The sequence below is a fragment of the Salmo salar genome, chromosome ssa10 (assembly GCF_905237065.1).
Source record: "Salmo salar chromosome ssa10, Ssal_v3.1, whole genome shotgun sequence".
Classification (NCBI taxonomy): domain Eukaryota; kingdom Metazoa; phylum Chordata; class Actinopteri; order Salmoniformes; family Salmonidae; genus Salmo; species Salmo salar.
In genome coordinates, this window is record NC_059451.1 from 22473841 (window position 1) to 22495244 (window position 21404).

General features: G+C 44.9%; 1 protein-coding gene across 3 annotated transcripts in view; it reads right to left on the bottom strand.

Annotated features, from left to right (window-relative positions):
• The window catches only part of LOC106613785 (single stranded DNA binding protein 4), a 124013-nt gene that overhangs the window by 88115 nt on the left and 14494 nt on the right, over positions 1–21404 (bottom strand). For 2 of the 3 annotated variants that reach the window (XM_045687512.1, XM_014216397.2), the window contains exons 3-4: positions 19568–19629; positions 3718–3802 (exon numbers count right to left, since the gene is read on the bottom strand). In XM_045687512.1, the coding sequence (XP_045543468.1) occupies positions 3718–3802; positions 19568–19629 (147 nt within the window). Of the gene's footprint in view, positions 1–3717; positions 3803–19567; positions 19630–19718; positions 19726–21404 lie in introns of those variants that run through there. The other variant, XM_045687513.1, reaches the window with a different exon arrangement.

Genomic DNA, 21404 nt, shown 5'->3' on the forward strand with positions numbered 1-21404 from the left:
CAACCCCATCCTGCAAAATGGCTCAGAACACATAGAGCTTCCCAAAGGAGGTTTCTACACAGCTCCCACTCTTTGCCCTGCGTCCACTCCGGATGCACACCACACTTGTGCCCTTCAAACTTCACCTGCTTTCCAATGAGTTACAACTCGGTCCACACGCCCTGGTGCCACACACTTGGCTCCCCTTCCTGCCACTATAGCCATATCAAAGAGAATACACAAGCTGCATTTTGAATGCCTTCAGGGCCCAGCGCCTGTGGTTTCTGGGAAGGGGCCTTTGCAGGGTCCCCACACAATGTAAGCATTTATGATGGAAATGTTGAGCATCCCCGAAAACACATACTACCACCATTTTCTGCCTGTGCGTCCAACATTGCAATAGCTCATCAGTTGGTCAAGATGGTCAACCCCGCCCATTGTCTTGTTGTAATCCCTTACAAGCTCTGGAACAGATATCAATTCCTACCAAAACCCCTGTGTGGCACAAGGGTGAATGGTAGGACTTGGGGCAGACACACACCATGGAAACGTAGGCTCCCCTCTCAGGTATGCTCTCCCTCTGCTTCGTCATCTCCCTCCTCCTCTTCCTTTCCCTCCACATCTCTATCCCTCCAATCATCTCCAACTCCTCTTCCTCCCTGCCTTTTGCTGCTGAGTCCTGACTCCCCACATCACTTTCTTCTCTTTCACTGACCTAAAGGAAGAGAGTAACACGGGGAGAGGAGCAACAACTAGGATACAATTATAGAAACATAATCTCTCCCTCCCTCTCACACTGTCTCGCTCTTTTTTCCTCGCTTTTTCTCAACTATGCACACACCATCTTTCTAATTTACCTCGGTACCGGTACCCCCTGTATATAGCCTCGGTATTGTCATTTTATTTAGTAAATCTTTTAACTATTTCAACTCTTGATTTCTTGCCTAACAGACTAACTATAGAGTTCGCCAATGTTAGCTGATTAGTTACGAAGCTGGGACAGTTTCCACATAAATTGCATCGGTAGAGAGAGGACAAAACAAGCAACTTGTTAGATGGTTACGTAAACAAATATCCAACTCATCATATGATCTCCACTGTGCGGCCGTCTACCCTAACATGACAGCTAACATGTCAAATAATAGGAAAATAACGCAATGTATAGCCTATGAATATCTGCACCTAGCAAACATGACAAACCATAACCTAAGCCCAACAGATGAACACAAATTACTCTAGCCTGCATGTCGGTGGCTAGTTAGCGAGAGTGAGGTTGACGCTTCGTGAGCGCAGCCCAAATGTAATGCTACGCACAACTTTTCTTGCCTGACAGATTACCTAGCTAGCTATAACAAGCAGCTTGGGCCATTTCCATTTGAATTACATCGGTAGAAATGAGACAAATCAACCAAATAGTTAGCGAATTATATACACAGCTAAACACCAACTATTTCCATGAGATTGATTGCGCTATCATTCGAGCTCCACCGCTGATGTGCTCGCCTGTACTAGAGGTCGACCGATTAATCAGGGCCGATTTCAAGTTTTCATAACAATCGGAAATCGGTATTGTTGGACGCAGATTTGGCGTTTAAAAAAAAAATAATAATATTTTTTTAGACCCTTAACTAGGCAAGTCAGTTAAGAACACATTCTCATTTTCAGTGACGGCCTAGGTATGGTGGGTTAACTGCCTTGTTCAGGGGCAAAACAACAGATTATTACCTTGTCAGCTCAGGGATTGAATCTTGCAACCTTACGGTTAACTAGTCCCTGGTAGGAGCGAGGAGAGGGACGGAAGCTATACTGCAATACTAAAGTGCCTATAAGAACATCCAATAGTCAAAGGTATATGAAATACAAATCGTATAGAGAGAGAAATAGTCCTATAAATCCTATAATAACTACAACCTAAAACTTCTTACCTGGGAATATTGAAGACTCATGTTAAAAGGAACCACCAGCTTTCATATGTTCTCATGTTCTGAGCAAGGAACTTAAACGTTAGCTTTCTTACATGGCACATATTGCACTTCTACTTTTCTCCAACACTTAGTTTTTGCATTATTTAAACTGTTTCATTATTTATTTGAGGCTAAATTGATTTTATTGATGTATTATATTAAGTTAAAATAAGTGTTCATTCAGTATTGTTGTAATTGTCATTATTAAAATAAACATAGTATTTTTTTTTTAATAAATGAAACAAAAACTAAAAAATTTAAAAAATAAAACAATTCTAATTTTTTATTTTTTTTTAAATATAAAAAAATAAATAAAAAATATCGCCTGATTAATCGGTCTCGCCTTTTTTTGGTCCTCCAATAATTGGTATCGAAAAATCATAAAAATCGGTCGACCTCTAGCCTGTTCCAACCAAGTTATCATGAATTACTTGCTCATCTGTGAGCAATTCCCCAAGTTTCACAGCATCGAACGTCAACAACACCAAACATATACCTGCTGTTTACTTATTTCACTCACCTGGACATTATAGCTTTTCAAAGTGCAAGGACGTGTGCAAATCCGTATCACCAACCAACATAGATACAATCTCTATCACAGTGAAAAGCCATGTCGGCACTGTCATTTTGAGTAATGAAGTCTTTTTTTTTTTTAAATGAAACACTTTAAAAAGTCAAATGAAAGCATACCCTGGTTTCTAAAGGGTTAATCTTGTGCTGGTGTAATACACACTCACAACAAATGACTCTGTTCTGATGGAGGTCTGGTCTGTTCATACTTGTCGGACTACATGGGAGTATGGAACTGCACAGAACTGGGAAACCTGCTAAATTAAAAATGTCTACTGCAGGAATAGAACTATCATGACCCATTTCCAGAGCTCCTTTCCTAACTGGCCAGGTGAACGACAAACTAGTAGTAATACAATCTGACCAACATAACCTATTAGCTGCATAAGCCTTACTTGAAACATTTTAAAGGGTATGTCATACCACTATTTAGCATAGCCAAAACATGACCAAAAAGGAGAATACTGCACTATGGTATGGCGGTGATAAGAAATAAAACGCATTTGCCTTGAGTGATGCAGATGAAGTCCGAGGGGGCTGCAGCTTAACCTTCAAATCATTCAGGTCCCGCCAATGAGCTAGAGGTCACAATCAGTGGGCACATTAACATGGTCATTTGCAGTCCGAGATTGGCGTCAACAAAGAGCCTCCTTTTATAGGCCGGCCACTCTGAGGCCCTCCACATGTTCAGGCAGCACATCAATTCCAGCGCCAGGGAACATCCAGCTCTTCTGCAGATGAGAGGGTCAGGGAAGGCAAGCCCATGACCCCTAGGCCACCCCCAATTGGGCCCCATGCATCAGCCCCAGCACTGCACTTAATCCAGGCCAACAGCTCACCAAGTTGCTTTATTTGCTCCCACCCTTATTGAAACCATTTGAAGGCCAATAAAAACCTTGCAGAGGCCTGACATTTCACCTTCAGCAGACAGTTTAGGTAAGGCTCTGAGGTCAGGGGTCACAGGGAGGAAGTGAGAGGGGTAGCCAGGAAACTGTTTCACTAAGCTTAGGAGGATAGAACCTATTGCAGTAAGAGACCAAGCAACACTACATTCATATCATGACCAAAACAATCATGCACGCAAATGTCTCAATTTGATGATGCAAAATTAACATTGAATGTCTAGCTGTTATCAGTAGCCCACACAGAACCACGTGACAATGGCCACTGTGCCTCTGACAACACCAGTGACAGGTTGACTCACATAGTCGTGGAAAGCCTTGGCCTCGCTGGAATGTTCGCATGTCTCTCTCCGGTCCGGAGCAGCGCAGTACAGATCCCAGAATACACTGTGGGGAGAGAACATTGTTAGACATAATTTCAGTTTACACTAACAGCCAGATATTGTTCACATGACTGAATTGGTTGGAGCATGGTGCTGGCAACATCATGCAGTTCTGGGTTTGATTCCCTCATGGGACACATGCATACCCAGTATGTGGATGTGTGAAGCGTAAGCTAAATTACCATCTATCCATGGAGACCACATCTATGACAAAGTGAAACATGATCAAGCTAAAAAGTTAGTTGGCCGAGGAGTCTTTACTTATACCCTTTATAACCAGGGTTTAAATTAAAGAACTTTGTCAGTTTATTTTCCTAAACTATTCTAATCCAACCTGTAGCCCGCCTCAGAGCTACAGCAAAGTAGTGTCATCGAATCGAACCATGTACATCTCATTCTGCTGGGCCAGAGATGCTGGTTACTGATCAATTACTTATGATATTTGTTAATTAAGGCAAATCCAGTCCTTAAGGGTTGAAGAGGGCACCAGGTTCCAATCCAAATGCTCTGAATTACTTAATTGAAATTAATTACCTGTTTAACTAGTCCCCATTAAATTCTGCTTGCGCCTAAGATATTGATTTAATGGATAGCACATAAAAGCTGCTGATCTGACTGGGGCTCAAGAGAAACATTACGCTTTTTCAAAAACATTCGAAGGTGAATACTCCACAATATGCATTCTTTCTGCTGAGGCGGCAAAACCAGACTTCTAACGTGTGAAACGCCTGACACTTGATATGACAGACTGCAAAATGGAGCAGAAAATATGAGCTGATGACCCATAACTGTGTGTGTATAAGATAATCATTCATCGCCTCAGTTTGAAAACATACAGTACCAGTTAAAAGTTTGGACACCTACTCATTCAAGGGTTTTTATTTTTACTATTGTCTACATTGTAGAATAATAGTGAAGACATCAAAACTATGATAACACATATGGAATCATGTAGTAACCAAAAAAAGGTGTTAAACAAATCAAAATATATTTTATATTTGAGATTCTTCAAAGTAGCCACCCTTTGCCTTGATGAAAGTATTTGCACACTCTTGGCATTCTCTCAACCAGCTTCATGAGGTAGTCACCTGGAATGCATTTCAATTAACAGGTGTGCCTTGTTAAGTTAATTTGTCATATTTCTTTCCTTCTTAATGCATTTGAGCCAATCAGTTGTGTTGTGACAAGGTAGGAGTGGTATACAGAAGACAGCCCTATTTGGTAAAAGACCAAGTCCATATTAGCTTAAATACGCAAAGAAGAAAAACAGTCCATCATTACTTTAAGACATGAAGGTCAGTCAGTGCGGAACATTTCAAGAACTTTTAACATTTCTTCAGGTGCAGTCGCAAAAACCATCAAGTGCTATGATGAAACTGGCTCTCGTGAGGACCACCAAAAGGTTAGAGTTACAAGCCTCAGAAATTGCAGCCCAAATAAATGCTTCACAGGGTTCAAGTTTTTTAAATATTACTTTATTTAATTAGGCAAGACAGTTAAGAACCAAATTCTTATTTAGAATGACGGCCTACCCCGGGACAAACCCTAACCCGGACGACGCTGGTCCAATTGTGCGCTGCCCTATGGCAGCCTGATTCACAAAATCAGGCCTTCATGGTCGAATTGCTGCAAAGAAACCACTACTAAAAGGACACCAATTAGAAGAGACTTGCTTGGGCCCAAAAAGACGAGCAACGGACATTACGCCGGTGGAAATCTGTCCTTTGATCTGATGAGTCCAAATTTGAGATTTTTGGTTCCAACCGTCATGTCTTTGTGAGACACAGAGTAGGTGAACGGATGATCAATGCATGTGTGGTTCCCACTGTAAAGCATGGAGGAGATGTGATGGTGCTTTCCTGGTGATACTCAGTGATTATTTAGAATTCAAGGCACACTTAACCAGCATGGCTACCACAGCATTCTGCAGCGATATGCCATCCCATCTGGTTTGCGCTTAGCGGGACTACCATTTGCTTATCAACAGGACAATGACCCAACACACCTCCAGGCTGTGCAAGGGTTATTTGACCAAGAAGTAGAGCGATGGAATGCTGCATCAGGCCTCCACAATGACCCGACCTCAACCCAATTGAGATGGTTTGGGATGAGTTGGACGAAAAGGAAAAGCAGCCAACAAGTGCTCAGCATATGTGGGAACTCCTTCAAGACGATTGGAAAAGCATTCCAGGTGAAGCTGGTTGAGAGAATGCCAAGAGTGTGCAAAGCTCTCATTGCAAAAAAGGGTGGCTACTTTGTAGAATCTCAAATATAAACTCAGCAAAAAAAGAAACGTCCCTTTTTCAGGACCCTGTCTTTCAAAGATAATTCATAAAAAGCCCAAACTCTTCACAGATCTTCATTGTAAAGGGTTTAAACACTGTTTCCCATGCTTGTTCAAAGAACCATAAACAATTAATGAACATGCACCTGTGGAAGGGTCATTAAGACACTAACAGCTTACAGACGGTAGGCAAAAAGTCAGTTATGAAAACATAGGACACTAAAGAGGCCTTTCTACTGACTCTGAAAAACACCAAAAGAAAGATGCCCAGGGTCCCTGCCCATCTGCGTGAACATGTCTTAGGCATGCTGCAAGGAGGCATGAGGACTGCAGATGTGGCCAGGGCAATAAATTGCAATGTCCGTACTGTGAGACACCTAAGACAGCGCCACAGGGAGACAGCACGGACAGCTGATCGTCCTCACAGTGGCAGACCACGTGTAACAACACCTGCACAGGATCGGTACATCCAAACATCACACCTGCGGGACAGGTACAGGATGGCAACAACTGCCTGAGTTACACCAGGAACGCACAATCCCTCCATCACTGCTCAGACTGTCCGCAATAGGCTGAGAGAGGCTGGACTGAGGGCTTGTAGTCCTGTTGTAAGGCAAGTCCTCACCAGACATCACCGGCAACAACGTCACCTATGGGCACAAACCCACCGTCGCTGGACCAGACAGGACTGGCAAGAAGTGCTCTTCACTGACGAGTCGCGTTTCTGTCTCACCGGGTGATGGTTGGATTCTCGTTTATCATCGAAGGAATGAGCGTTACACCGAGGCCTGTACTCTGGATGCCTGATCGATTTGGAGGTGGAGGGTTCGTCATGGTCTAGGGCGGTGTCACAGCATCATCGAACTGAGCTTGTTGTCATTGCAGGCAATCTCAACGCTGTGCGTTACAGGGAAGACATCCTCCTCACTCATGTGGTACCCTTCCTGCAGGCTCATCCTGACATGACCCTCCAGCATGATAATGCCACCAGCCATACTGCTCGTTCTGTGCGTGATTTCCTGCAAGACAGGAATGTCAGTGTTCTGCCATGGCCAGCGAAGAGCCCGGATCTCTATCCCATTGAGCACGTCTGGGACCTGTTGGATCGGAGCGTGAGGGCTAGGGCCATTCCCCCCAGAAATGTCCGGAAACTTGCAGGTGACTTGGTGGAAGAGTGGACTAACATCTCACAGCAAGAACTGGCAAATCTGGTGCAGTCCATGAGGAGATGCACTGCAGTACTTAATGCAGCTGGTGGCCACACCTGATACTGAATGTTACTTTAGATTTTGACACCCCCCCCCTTTGTTCACAGACACATTATTCCATTTCTGTTAGTCACATGTCTGTGGAACTTGTTCAGTTTATGTCTCAGTTGTTGAATCTTGTTATGTTCATACAAATACTTACACGTTAAGTTTGCTGAAAAAATGTGTATTTTATATGTTTAAATTTTTTTGGGTTACTACATGATTCCATATGTGTCATTTCATAGTTTTGATGTCTTCAGTATTATTCTACAATGTAGAAAATAGTCAAATTAAAGAAAAACCCTTTGAGTAGATGTAGTATCATGGCGCCGGGGAGGATGGCTGACGTTTTACGTGCTCTAACCAACTGTGTTTTTTTGTGTTGTTTGTAACTTCTTTTTTAAACTTATTCTTTACATAATGTTGATGTTACTGTCTCTTATGACCGAAAAGAACTTCTGGACATCAAAACAGCGATTACTCACCACGAACTGGCAGAAGCTTCTTTTTTTTTACTTTAACGAGTCTGACGAGCCTGAAGTGAAGGAAATACTGCTTTCCTGGGAACAGGCCAAAATCCCTGTCATTTGCATGAAGAGAAGACGGAGAAAAAGAGGATGGAGGTCGGGCTGCCTTCTGAGAATTCGTAGGCGATCGAATAAGCCCCCACTGCCTTCGGTTGTACTAGCTAACATGCAATATTTTTTTTTTTTTTTTTTTTTTTAAATCGACAACCTACGAAGAAGATTAAACTACCAACGGGACATTCAAAACTGTAATATCTAATGCTTCATGGAGTCGTGGCTGAACGACGACATTATCAACATACAGCTGGCTGGTTGTACGCTGTATCGGCAGGATAGAACAGCGGCGTCTGGTAAGACAAGTGGAGAAGACTATGTATATTTGTAAACAACAGCTGGTGCATGATATCTAAGGAAGTCTCGAGCTATTGCTTGCCTGAGGTAGAGTACACTCAATGAGCTGTATTCCGCCTTAAGACAAACAGGAAAACGCTCATCCAGAGGCGGCGCTCCTAGTGGCCTGGGACTTCAATGCAGGGAAACAAATCCGTTTTACCAAATTTCTATCAGCATGTTAATTGTGCAACCAGACGGAGAAAATAAAAAAAAATAAAAAAATTAGAGACCACCTATACTCCACACACAGCGATGCATACAAAGCTCTCCCTCACCCTCCATTTGGCAAATTTGACCATAATTCTATCCTCCTGATTCCTGCTTACAAGCAAAAATTAAAGCACGAAGCACCAGGGACTCAGTCTATAAAAAAAGCGGTCAGATGAAGCAGGTGCTAAGCTACAGGACTGTTTTGCTAGCTCAGACTGGAATATGTTCCGGGATTCCGCCGATGGCATTGAGTGCACCACATCAGTCATAGGCTTCATCAATAAGTGCATCGATGATGTCGTCCCCACAGTGAACGTACGTACATACCCCAACCAGAAGCCATGGATAACAGGCAACATCCGCACTGAGCTAAAAGCTAGAGCTGCCACTTTCAAGGAGCGGGACTCTAACCCAGAAGCTTATAAGAAATCCTGCTATGCCCTCCATCAAACAGGCAAAGCGTCAATACAGGACTAAGATCAAATCATGCTACACCGGCTCCAAAGCTCGTCGGATTTGGCAGGGCTTGCAAACCATTAGACTTCAAAAGGGAAGCACAGCCGAGAGCTGCCCAGTGACACGAGCCTACCAGACAAGCTAATCTACTTCTATGCTCGCTTAGAGACAAATAACACTGAAACATGCATGAGAGCATCAGCTGTTCCGGATGACTGTGTGATCACGCTCTCCACAACCGATGTGAGTAAGACCTTTAAAAACAGGTCAACATTCACAAGGCTAGACAGATTACCAGGACGTGTACTGTGAGCATGCACTGACCAACTGGCAAGTGTTGTCACTGACATTTTCAACATCTCCCTGTCCCAGTCTGTAATACCAACATGTTTTAAGCAGAACACCATAGTGGGCTGGTCATGGCTCACATCAACACCATTATCCCAGAAACCCTAGGCCTGCTCCAATTTGCATACCGCCCTTACAGATAAACAGATGACGCAATCTCTATTGCACTCCACACTTCCCTTTCCCACCAGGACAAAAGGAACACCTATGTGAGAATGCTATTCATTGACTACAGCTCAGCATTCAACACCATAGTACCCTCAAAGCTCATCACTAAACTAAGGATCCTGGGCCTAAACACCTCCCTCTGCAACTGGATCCTGGACTTCCTGACGGGCCACCCCCAGGTGGTAAGGGTAGGTAACAACACATCCGCCACGCTGATCCTCAACATGGGGGCCCCTCAGGGGTGCATGTTCAGTGTCCTCCTGTACTCCCTGTTCACTCATGACTGCACGGCAAGGCACGACCTCCAACACCATCATTAAGTTTGCAGATGACAACAGTGGTAGGCCTGATCACCAACAACAACGAGACAGCCTATAGGGAGGCGTCAGAGACCTGGCCGTGCAGTGCCAGGACAACCTCTCCCTCAACGTGATCAAGACAAAGGAATTGATTGTGGACTACAGGAAAAGGAGGACTGAGCACGCCCCCATTAACATCAACAGGGCTGTAGAGTAGCAGATTGAGAGCATCAAGTTCCTTGGTGTCCACATCACCAAGACAGTCGTGAAGAGGGCACGACAAAGCATATTCCCCCTCAGGAGACTGAAAAGATTTGGCATGGGTCCCCAGATCCTCAAAAGGTTCTACAGCTGCACCATCGAGAGCATCCTGACTGGTTGCATCACTGCCTGGTATTGCAACTGCTCAGCCTCCGACGTCAAGGCACTACAGAGGGTAGTGCGAACGGCCCAGTACATCACTGGGGCCAAAATTCCAGCCATCCAGGACCTCTATACCAGGCGGTGTCAGAGGAAGGCCCTAAAAATTGTCAAGGACTCCAGCCCCCCAGTCATAGACTGTTCTCTCTGCTACCGCACTGCAAGCGGTAGCGGCGCGCCAAATCTAGGTCCAAGAGGCTTCTAAACAGCTTCTACCCCCAAGCCATAAGATTAATTGTTCAGCAATCAAAATGGCCACCCAGACTATTTGCATTGCCTACCCACCCCCTCTTTTACACCGCTGCTACTCTGTTATTATCTCTGCATAGTCTACCTACATGTACATATTACCTCAATTAACCGGTGCCCCTGCACATTGAGACTGTACACAGGGGGTACCGGTAGAGTCTCGCTATTGTTATTTAAATGCTGTTCTTTAACCTGTTAGGGCTCGGGGGCAGTATTGACACGGCCAGATAAAAAAACGTACCCGATTTAATCTGGTTACTACTCCTGCCCAGTAACTAGAATATGCATATAATTATTGGCTTTGGATAGAAAACACCCTAACGTTTCTAAAACTGTTTGAATGGTGTCTGTGAGTATAACAGAACTCAAATGGCAGGCCAAAACCTGAGAAGATTCCATGCAGGAAGTGGCCTGTCTGAGAAGTTGTGTTTCATCTTGGCTCTTTTTATTGAAGACTGAGGATCTTTGCTCTAACGTGACACTTCCTACGGCTCCCATAGGCTCTCAGAGCCCGGGAAAAAGCTTAACGATATCGAGGCAGCCTCTGGCTGAAACACATTATCGCTTTTGGCAAGTGGCCGATCAGAGTACTATGGGCTTAGGCGCGTGCCCGAGTCGACCGAATGCTTTATTTTCTTTCGTCTGTTTACCTAAACGCAGATTCCCGGTCGGAATATTATCGCTTTTTTATGAGAAATGGCATAAAAATTGATTTTAACCCCTTACATCTAGACGTTCCGCTAGCGGAACACCTGCTCCAATATCCAATGATGGGCGTGGCGCGAAATACAAACTCCTCTAAAATCCGAAAACTTCCATTTTTCAAACATATGACTATTTTACAGCATTTTAAAGACAAGACTCTCGTTAATCTAACCACACTGTCCGATTTCAAAAAGGCTTTACAGCGAAAGCAAAACATTAGATTATGTCAGCAGAGTACCCAGCCAGAAATAATCAGACACCCATTTTTCAAGCTAGCATATAATGTCACAAAAAACAAAACCACAGCTAAATGCAGCACTAACCTTTGATGATCTTCATCAGATGACAACCCTAGGACATTATGTTATACAATGCATGCATGTTTTGTTCAATCAAGTTCATATTTATATCAAAAACCAGCTTTTTCAGTGGGAATGCTAGTCACATGCTAGTCACATGCTAATGTAAAAAGCTGGTTTTTGATATAAATATGAACTTGATTGAACAAAACATGCATGTATTGTATAACATAATGTCCTAGGGTTGTCATCTGATGAAGATCATCAAAGGTTAGTGCTGCATTTAGCTGTGGTTTGATGTGACATTATATGCTAGCTTGAAAAATGGGTGTCTGATTATTTCTGGCTGGGTACTCTGCTGACATAATCTAATGTTTTGCTTTCGTTGTAAAGCCTTTTTGAAATCGGACAGTGTGGTTAGATTAACGAGAGTCTTGTCTTTAAAATGGTGTAAAATAGTCATATGTTTGAAAAATTGAAGTTTTCGCATTTGAGGTTTTTGAATAACGCGCCACGGGATTACACTGGCTGTTACGTTGGTGGGACGATTTGGTGCCACCTACCCTAGAGAGGTTAATTACTTATTCTGATTTTTTAAACTGTATTGTTGGTTAGGGGCTTGTAAGTAAGCAATTCACTGTTGTATTCGGCGCATGTGACTAATACAATTTTGATTTGTGCCCAAACTTTTGACTGGTACTGTATATTGCCACACTTTTATAGGAGTGGTGCTAAAACTCTGTAGTTATTGTACAAGGTAGGTACATTCATATGTACGGTCTCATTACAGTGTAAGCACAGTGAAGTATAGCAAAGATACAACTACCTCTGTTTTTATATAATAACACATTTTACTTTCTGCTAGCCACTGCTCTCAGGTGTGCACTGACTGGGTCAGCTGTCCTCCTGTACTCCCTGATGAATAGCACACAGAAACAGAGTAGAGAAAGCTGGAGAACAGAGAAGTGTGTGTATGCGTGTTCATGCGTGTGGATCTATGCATGTGCGAGCGTTTATGCGCGAGTGTGTGTGTTGAGGGGGCCCATGAAGCCTGCCCTTCAGTCACTTGACAATAAAGCCAGGCGGCATTATCATATCTATCAGCTGCCGTTAAAGAGATTGCAGCTTTGTCAGAGCCGCGCTTGCCGAAGGGAGACAGAGGGTCCATCTCAAATCCAATCAGCTCTCTGGGAAATGAAATAAGACGCGTGTTATAGTTGGTTACTGAAAAGCTGCAACTAGGTGCAAACCAGGGGACGGGGACTGGGGAGCAGGGTTATCATAACCTGACACCCTCCAAAGTTTCAAATAGCAAAGTTGATTTGTCTCAGTGAGACTGTACATGCAACACTGGAGCATGTCTGAAGGTAGCCAAGACTAGTTTAAACTAGCTAGCTATAGGTTGAAAAGCTCAGACCTTTTTGTCAACTGGAGATTTTCATACTGTGGATGCATTCTCTCCTTAATTGTCAAACTTTTGTATAATTTCAGCCAGTCGTTTTTGAATGTAGTGCTCACAAGAATGGTACACCACCCAAAGGACATCCAATCAACTTGGCACAACAACTGTGGGAAGCATTGGAGTGAACATGGGCCAGCATCCCTGTGAAACATTTGACACCTTGTAGAGTCCACACCCGAGCAATTGAGGCTGTTCTGAGGGCAAAAAGGGGGGTGCATCTCAATATTAGGAAGCTGTTCCTAATGTTTTGTTCACTCAGTGCATGTGCAGATATGTGCACCATGTCATTGCTTTCACTCGAACTCTGCTGTGTCCAACGAGCTGTTATGCCCACCCTGCAAACTCATTGGATAACGCTAGGCAGGCCTTTTGCTAGCTGTCACTCAAACAGCAACGGGCTGAAGCTCATTGGCTAAAACTCAAATTACTAGGGGGCTGGCACAGGTGGGGGAAAATGGCGCTGCACAGCTTCCAGAAAACAGTAGCTTTTAAAAAACTACGGATTTCGTGGCTAATTGAGGTAAAACCGTAATTCTGCTCATGGATTATATGCATGTATGAACTACATACACATTGACACATCCAGCCCAAAGCAGGAGGTTTTAAAAAAAAAAAAAAAAAAAAAACTCACTAGTCGCCAAAGAACCGCTCAATCTCTTTAAATAAATTAACTTGGCTGTGTGGAATCCCTAAGATTAGTCTGGGTGTGAGATTCATACTCCAGCTTAAGAGGGCATGCAAATTCTGCCATATCCAAATGAACTGCCAGTCAAAACAATGTGGAAATGTGGACTGGCAGCATAAACAGGCCCCACACACACACTTTCCACAGCATCAACATTCATAAGACAATTACAAAAATGAAATGCCATTGTGATAATTACTACAATTAACTGTGCTCTGACAAAGCCTGGTGGTAACAATGTGCCTTCCGCCATTATGGGCAGAGTAAACACAGACAAGTGGTTGTAAGGGCCTGGGCATTAAATCAACAGTGATGTGGCTGGAGTGAGTTCCTGTCAGGCGACAGAGCAGCCAGGCTAAGGAGAGGAGAGGATAGGACAGGAGAAGAGGAGACACATGTTGACTATGGCTGCTACTACTATTATTATCAGCCTGAGCTGTTCTTAAAATGGGACAAACCCCTGCAATCAAAAAAACTAAATCATTCAGTCTTTATTACCCCCACTGAAGTTTGCTATTCTCCTGGTACCAATGTGAGGCCACAGGAGAAACAGGCACTCCCCATCTCTTAAAACAGCATGCCATGTAAATCTGTTCTTGAATTCCACAGGAGCCCTCCCCTCGGATTTCACTAATAAATTCAACATCTGAAAATGGGCGAAGAGAATAAAGGAAAAATGTGTGCGCATCTTGTTAAAGATGACAGAGGAACAGATTATTCCTTTATTTATCTAACAAGGGGAAAGCTCTGGCCAGATGATCTAGTGTCTTTCTCGGTCAGGTATAGCAGATCTACTCTGCCTGACACAGACGGGCTGAAAGGAACCACAAAGCCCCAGGTTCCTGCCTGATACCTGCTTTTATAAAGAATAACCAGGAGATCTAGGATGGGGCAAGTCTGTTTTGCTGGAGTGTTTCCTTTGCCCCTCGCAAGGAGGAATTTCAGCTGGAAGCAATTTGAGGGATGATCCGTGTACATAGTATTGTGGTGAGGTTCTCAGAGGGTGACAGAGTGGATGTCCAGTGAAAACTGGCTAAAACAATTGATTTGGCCGACCAATGTAGAGAGCTAATGACACAATCAACACCTGCACCCCTCTCGGAGCCCTGGCTTTATCTCTGCGTCCATAACAACAGATGTGGATGACTGACCCCCTCCCTCAACCCATTCAGCCCTGCGCGGCCCAACAGGAAACTGTTTGAGACAGAAGCAGGGAAGAAAAACAGCCAAATCCCCCACCCTGGGTTAACACAAAGGAGACTGGAATGTAAGGAGTTAATCCGTTTGGGGTCTCTTCCGCAAACAAAGGACAGGCCTTCAGACAAAGGTTGAGGGAGGGGGAGTGGTTGGCTTTCCCTTACCATCTGGACCTTTTGTTTGGGGGAGGGGGTTGACGTAGGAGGGGGAGGCCCCCCCAGTGAGCCTCCCCGTCCACATGCTGCAGCCCCAGACAGACACCCTTCCACTGGGTCACACCACACTGGGGCCCTGTTCAGCTAATAATCTCTCTCCTCTGCAACTGCTCACACACACACACAGGGGGCTCCCTCAAACCGTGCCTCAGCAATCGGAGACTTTAAAACTTCGTGAGTTAGGCAACGTGAAAGTAAACTTGTCCAAAAACTGTATGTTTGTGTATGTCAATCTGTCTGTGCTTCTGGTAGATTTAAGTGAAATCTGTCAGACGGAGGGAACACAGGCTCTCTTAAGGACCATTATGAGCTGTGTAAACAAAAACAAAAATGGCGCCGGAGGAGATGGCCGCCGTTTTACGGTCTACTAACCAAATTGTGCTATCATGTGTTTTTTTTGCGTTATTTGTAACTTATTTTGTACATAATGTTTCTGCCACCGTATCTTATGGCAAAAAAGAGCTTCTGGATATCAGGACAACGATCACTCACCTCGGATTAGACAAAGATTTTTTCAACAACAAGCAGGACTCACACGATATTCTCTAAACACCCCACAGGGAGGACATCCCAATAATTCGCAAAAGGAAGCGACGCAGAGGACGAAGAGCCGGATGCCTCGTCCGGACCCGCAGAAGGCAACTAGGAAAGCTGCCGTTACCGTCAATATTAATCGCCAACGTGCGATTACTGTCATTGGACAGTAAACTAGACGAGGTACGATCACGAATATCCTACCAATAGGATATTACAGTTTTTGATGTCCCATGTTTCACGGAATCGTGGCTGAATGACGGGATACAGCTAGCGGGTTACATGCTGCACCGACAGGATAGAACAGCACACTCCGGTAAGACGAGGGGGGGGCGGTCTGTGCATATTTGTAAACAACAGCTGGTGCACGAAATCTAAGGAAGTCTCTAGATTTTGCTCACCTGAAGTAGAGTATATTGTGATAAATTGCAGGCCACACTACTTGCCTAGAGAGTTCTCAGCTATACTTTTCGTGGCTGTTTACTTACCACCACAGACAGATGCTGGCACTAAGACCGCACTCAGTCAGCTGTATAAGGAAATACACAAACAGGAAACCACTCACCCAGAGGCGGCGCTCCTAGTGGCCAGAGACATCAATGCAGGGAAACTTAAATCAGTTCTACCAAATCTCTATCAACATGTTAAATGTGCAACCAGAGGGAAAAAAATAAAAATAATTCTAGATCACCTGTACTCCACACACAGAGACGCGTACAAAGCTCTCCCTCGCCCTCCATTTGGTAAATCCAACCACAACTCTAACCTCCTGATTCCTGCTTACAAGCAAAAATTAAAGCAGGAAGCACCAGTGACTCGGTCTATAAAAAAATTGTCAGATGAAGCAGATGCTAAACTACAGGACTGTTTTGCTATCACAGACTGGAACATGTTCCGGGATTCTTCCAATGACATTGAGGAATACAGTCACTGGCTTTATCAATAAGTGCATTGAGGACGTCGTCCCCACAGTGACCGTACATACATACCCCAACCAGAAGCCATGGATTACAGGCAACATTCACATTGAGCTAAAGGGTAGAGCTGCCGTTTTCAAGGTGCGGGACTCTAACACGGAAGCTTACAAGAAATCCTGCGACGAACCATCAAACAGGAAAAGTGTCAATACAGGGCTAAGATTGAATCATAGTACACCGGCTCCGACACTTGTCGGATGTGGCAGGGCTTGCAAACTTTTACAGACTACAAAGGGAAGCACAGCAGCGAGCTGCCCAGTGACACAAGCCTACCAGACGAGCTAAATCACTTCTATGCTCGCGTCGAGGCAAGCAACACTGAAGCATGCATGAGAGCATCAGCTGTTCCGGACGACTGTGTGATCAGGCTCTCCGTAGCCGACGTGAGTAAGGCCTTTAAACTGGTCAACATACACAAGGCTGCGGGGCCAGACGGATTACCAGGACGTGTGCTCCGGGCATGTGCTGACCAACTGGCAGGTGTCTTCACTGACATTTTCAACATGTCCCTGATTGAGTCTGTAATAACAACATGCTTCAAGCAGACCACCATAGTCCCTGTGCCCAAGAACACAAAGGCAACCTGCCTAAATGACTACAGACCCGTAGCACTCACGTCCGTAGCCATGAAGTGCTTTGAAAGGCTGGTAATGGCTCACATCAACACCATTATCCCAGAAACCCTAGACCCATACAAATGTGCATACAGCCCAAACAGATCCACAGATGATTCAATCTCTATTGCACTCCACACTGCCCTTTCCCACCTGGACAAAAGGAACACCTATGTGAGAATGCTATTCATTGATTACAGCTCAGCATTCAACATCATAGTACCCTCAAAGCTCATCACTAAGCTAAGGAACCTGGGACTAAACACCTCCCTCTGCAACTGGATCCTGGACTTCCTGACGGGCCGCCCCCAGGTGTTGAGGGTAGGTAGCAACACATCTGCCACGCTGATCCTCAACACTGGAGCTCCCCAGGGGTGTGTGCTCAGTCCCCTCCTGTACTCTCTGTTCACCCACGACTGCATGGCCAGGCACGACTCCAACATTACGTTTGCTGACGACACAACAGTGATCACCGACAACGATGAGACAGCCTATAGGGAGGAGGTCAGAGACCTGGTCGGGTGGTGCCAGAATAACCTATCCCTCAACATAACCAAGACTAAGGAGATGATTGTGGACTACAGGAAAAGGAGCACCGAGCACGTCCCCATTCTCATCGACGGGGCGGTAGTGGAGCAGGTTGAGAGCTTTAAATTCCTTGGTGTCCACATCAACAACAAACTAGAATGGTCCAAACACACCAAGACAGTCGTGACGAGGGCACAACAAAGCCTATTCCCCCTCAGGAAACTAAAAAGATTTGGCATGGGTCCTGAGATCCTCAAAAGGTTCTACAGCTGCAACATCGAGAGCATCCTGACCGCGGCCTCCGACCGCAAGGCACTACAGAGGGTAGTGCGTACGGCCCAGTACATCACTTGGGCAAAGCTGCCTGCCATCCAGGACCTCTACATCAGGCGGTGTCAAAGTAAGGCCCTAAAAATTGTCAAAGACCCCAACCACCCCAGTCATAGACTGTTCTCTCTCCTACCGCATGGGAAGCGGTACCAGAGTGTCAAGTCTAGGACAAAAAGGCTTCTCAACAGTTTCTACCCCCCAAGCCATAAGACTCCTGAACAGGTAACCAAATGGTTACCCGGACTATTTGCATTGTGTGCCCCCCCCAACCCCTCTTTTTACGCTGCCGCTACTCTCTGTTTATCATATATGCATAGTCACCTTAACTATACATTCATGTACATACTACCTCAAATTGGCCCGACCAACCAGTGCTCCCACACATTGGCTAACCGGGCTATCTGCACTGTGTCCCACCACCCGCCAACCCCTCTTTTTACGCTACTGCTACTCTCTGTTCATCATATATGCATAGTCACTTTAACCATACTACCTCAATAAGCCTGACTAACCGGTGTCTGTATATAGCCTTGCTACTCTTATTTTCAAATGTCTTTTTACTGTTGTTTTATTTCTTTACACACACACCTTTTTTTTTCGCACTATTGGTTAGAGCCTGTAAGTAAGCATTTCACTGTAAGGTCTACAGCTGTTGTATTCGGCGCACGTGACAAAAAAAAATAAAAAAAATTAAAAAAAAAAAAATTTGATTTGATGATTCACAATTAAAACAGGTCAGCGATTCAGGGGGCAGAATGCCGCTAAAAATGCCCCTGTTCAGCGGTGGAGGGGATTTTCAGGATGAGGAGCGCAGGACAGAGGGCAAACAAAAACTGCCTGTGAACTCACTCCCTCCCTCTCCCCTTTATCTCTCGCTCTCTCACTCTCTCTATATTTCCCTCCGTCAGCTGGTGGGGAGCCCAGGCATGGGTGTTTCCTTCTCATCCAGTGAGAAATACATGTCAGCCTGTCAGTTCAGAGGCGACTGCATCCTGGTCGTGAATACACTGAAGTATTTATTTGGTATCAAAACGTCTGACAGGTCCACTACAACAAGAGGAAGAATACAACTGAAGCTGGTTCTACAAATACCATAGAGACCATAATGGGTTAGGTGTTTTCAACTCTGACAGACAGAAAGTCTAAAACCTATTTACAGTACCAGGTACACATGCTGTAGTCATAGCTTAACTTTTAAAAGAAATACCGACTGTTCAAATTTGAGGTAAAAAGTATTGTTGGGTAAAACGTTAAAAACAGACATTTTTTTAGCAGACACTTATCCAGAGCGAGTTACAGTAGAAGTTAGTTAATACATTTTCTCTACTTTTTCGCACTGGTCCCCCGTGGGAATCGAACCCACAACCCTGGTGTTGCAAGCACCATGCTCTACCAACTGATCCACAGGGGATCAGGACAATTGTAGTTCATCATCCAGTGAAGAGAGTACAGTGCACACAGACATCAGAAGACATACCTGTTGTTACCAGCAATTACCTTCCCACTCCTACACATCATGTTGTGAATGGCAGTGTGTGTGTGTGTGTGTGTGTGTGTGTGTGTGTGTGTATAAAGTGTGGCGTTTAAATGTGACTTTACATAGAAGACAATGTACGTACCACCACCATGAGTGTAGGAATCCAGGGGGCTCCCCCAGTGTAATGTTCTTCTCCCATCGGATCTGAGAGAGAGAGAGAGAGAGAGAGAGAGTTAAGACTCTGCCGCATGTGCATCCATAATGCATACTCACCACATCTCACTCCACTTCACCTCTGACAGACATGCAGTAAGAATGGAGTGCAGAGAGTGTGGATCTGACACTAAAAACATCTCAGTAGCAGCTCCTCACACTTCATACACCTCTACCCCCCATATCTGGCAACTGAGATAAGATCAACCCAGAGATAGCTAGCTACCACACTCGGCCCTTTTAGTACTAACTCCAACTGCCACCGTCTGTGGCCGCTGTGTGAGCTACAGAACATTGCAGGCACTGTATGCATCCTCACTTGCATGCCAAACTTTCTGGCTTTCTCCTGTTATGACTAGGACCCAGGGTTTTGCTGACTGACTTGACCAGGAACAATTATGTAACTAGGGCCAGGACTTTTTCCTGGTCAGGTCAAATCAAATTGTATTGGTCACATACGCGGACTTAGCAGATGTATAGCGAAATGCTTGTGCTTCTGGTGCCGACAGTGCAGTAATATCTAACAAGTAAAAGCTAGCAAATTACACAACATATACCCAACACACACAAATCTTAGTAGGAATGAGTTAAGACTATATACACACACACACACGGATGAGCGATGTCCGAGCGGAACGGCTAAGATACAGTAGAATAGTACAGAACACAGTATATAGACATGAGATGAGTAATGCCAGATATGTAAACATTAAAGTGACTAGTGTTCCATTCCTTAAAAAGTGGCTAGTAATTCCTAGTCTATGCATAAAGGCAGCAGCCTCTTTATGTTAGTGATGGCTGTTTAACAGTGTGATGGCCTTGAGATTGAAAAACAGCTTCTGTCTCTCGGTCCCAGCTTTGATGCACCTGTACTGACCTCGCCTTCTGGATGATAGCGTGGTGAACAGGCAGTGGCTCGGGTGGTTGAGGTCCTTGATGATCTTTTTGGCCTTCCTGTGACATCAGGTGCTGTAGGTGTCCTGGAGGGCGGGTAGTTTGCCCCCAGTAATGTGTTGAGCAGAACACACCACTCTCTGGAGAGCCTTGCGGTTGCGGGCGGTGCAGTTGCTGTACCAGGTGGTGATACACAATTGAAAGCATCCTGTCGGGCTGTATCTGTAGAAATTTGTGAGGGTTTTAGGTAACAAGCCAAATGTCTTTAGCCTCCTGAGGTTGAAGAGGCTCTGTTGCGCCTCCTTCACCACACTGTGTGTGGGTTGTCAATTTCAGTTTGTCAGTGATGTGTACGCCAAGGAACTTGAAGCTTTCCACCTTCTCCACTGCGGTCCAGTCGATGTAGATAGCAGACAGTACACCCCCGTTTCCTGAAGTCCACGATCATCTCCTTTGTTTTGTTGACGTTGAGTGAGGTTGTTTTCCAGGCACCACACCTCTTCCCTGTAGGCTGTCTCATCATCGTTGGTAATCAAGCCTACTACTGTCGTGTCATCTGCAAACTTGATTGAGTTGGAGGCGTGCTTGGACACGAAGTCATGGGTGAACAGGGAGTACAGGAGGGAGCTGAGCACGCACCCTTGTGGGGCACCAGTGTTGAGGATCAGTGGAGTGGAGGTGATGTTTCCTACCTTCACCACCTGGGGGCGACCCATCAGGAAGTCCAAGACCCAGTTGCATAGGGCGGGGTCGAGACCCAGGGCCTCGAGCTTAATGATGAGCTTGGAGGGTACTATAGTGTTGAATGCTGAGCTATAGTCAATAAACAACATTCTCACATATGTATTCCTCTTGTCCAGATGGAATATGGC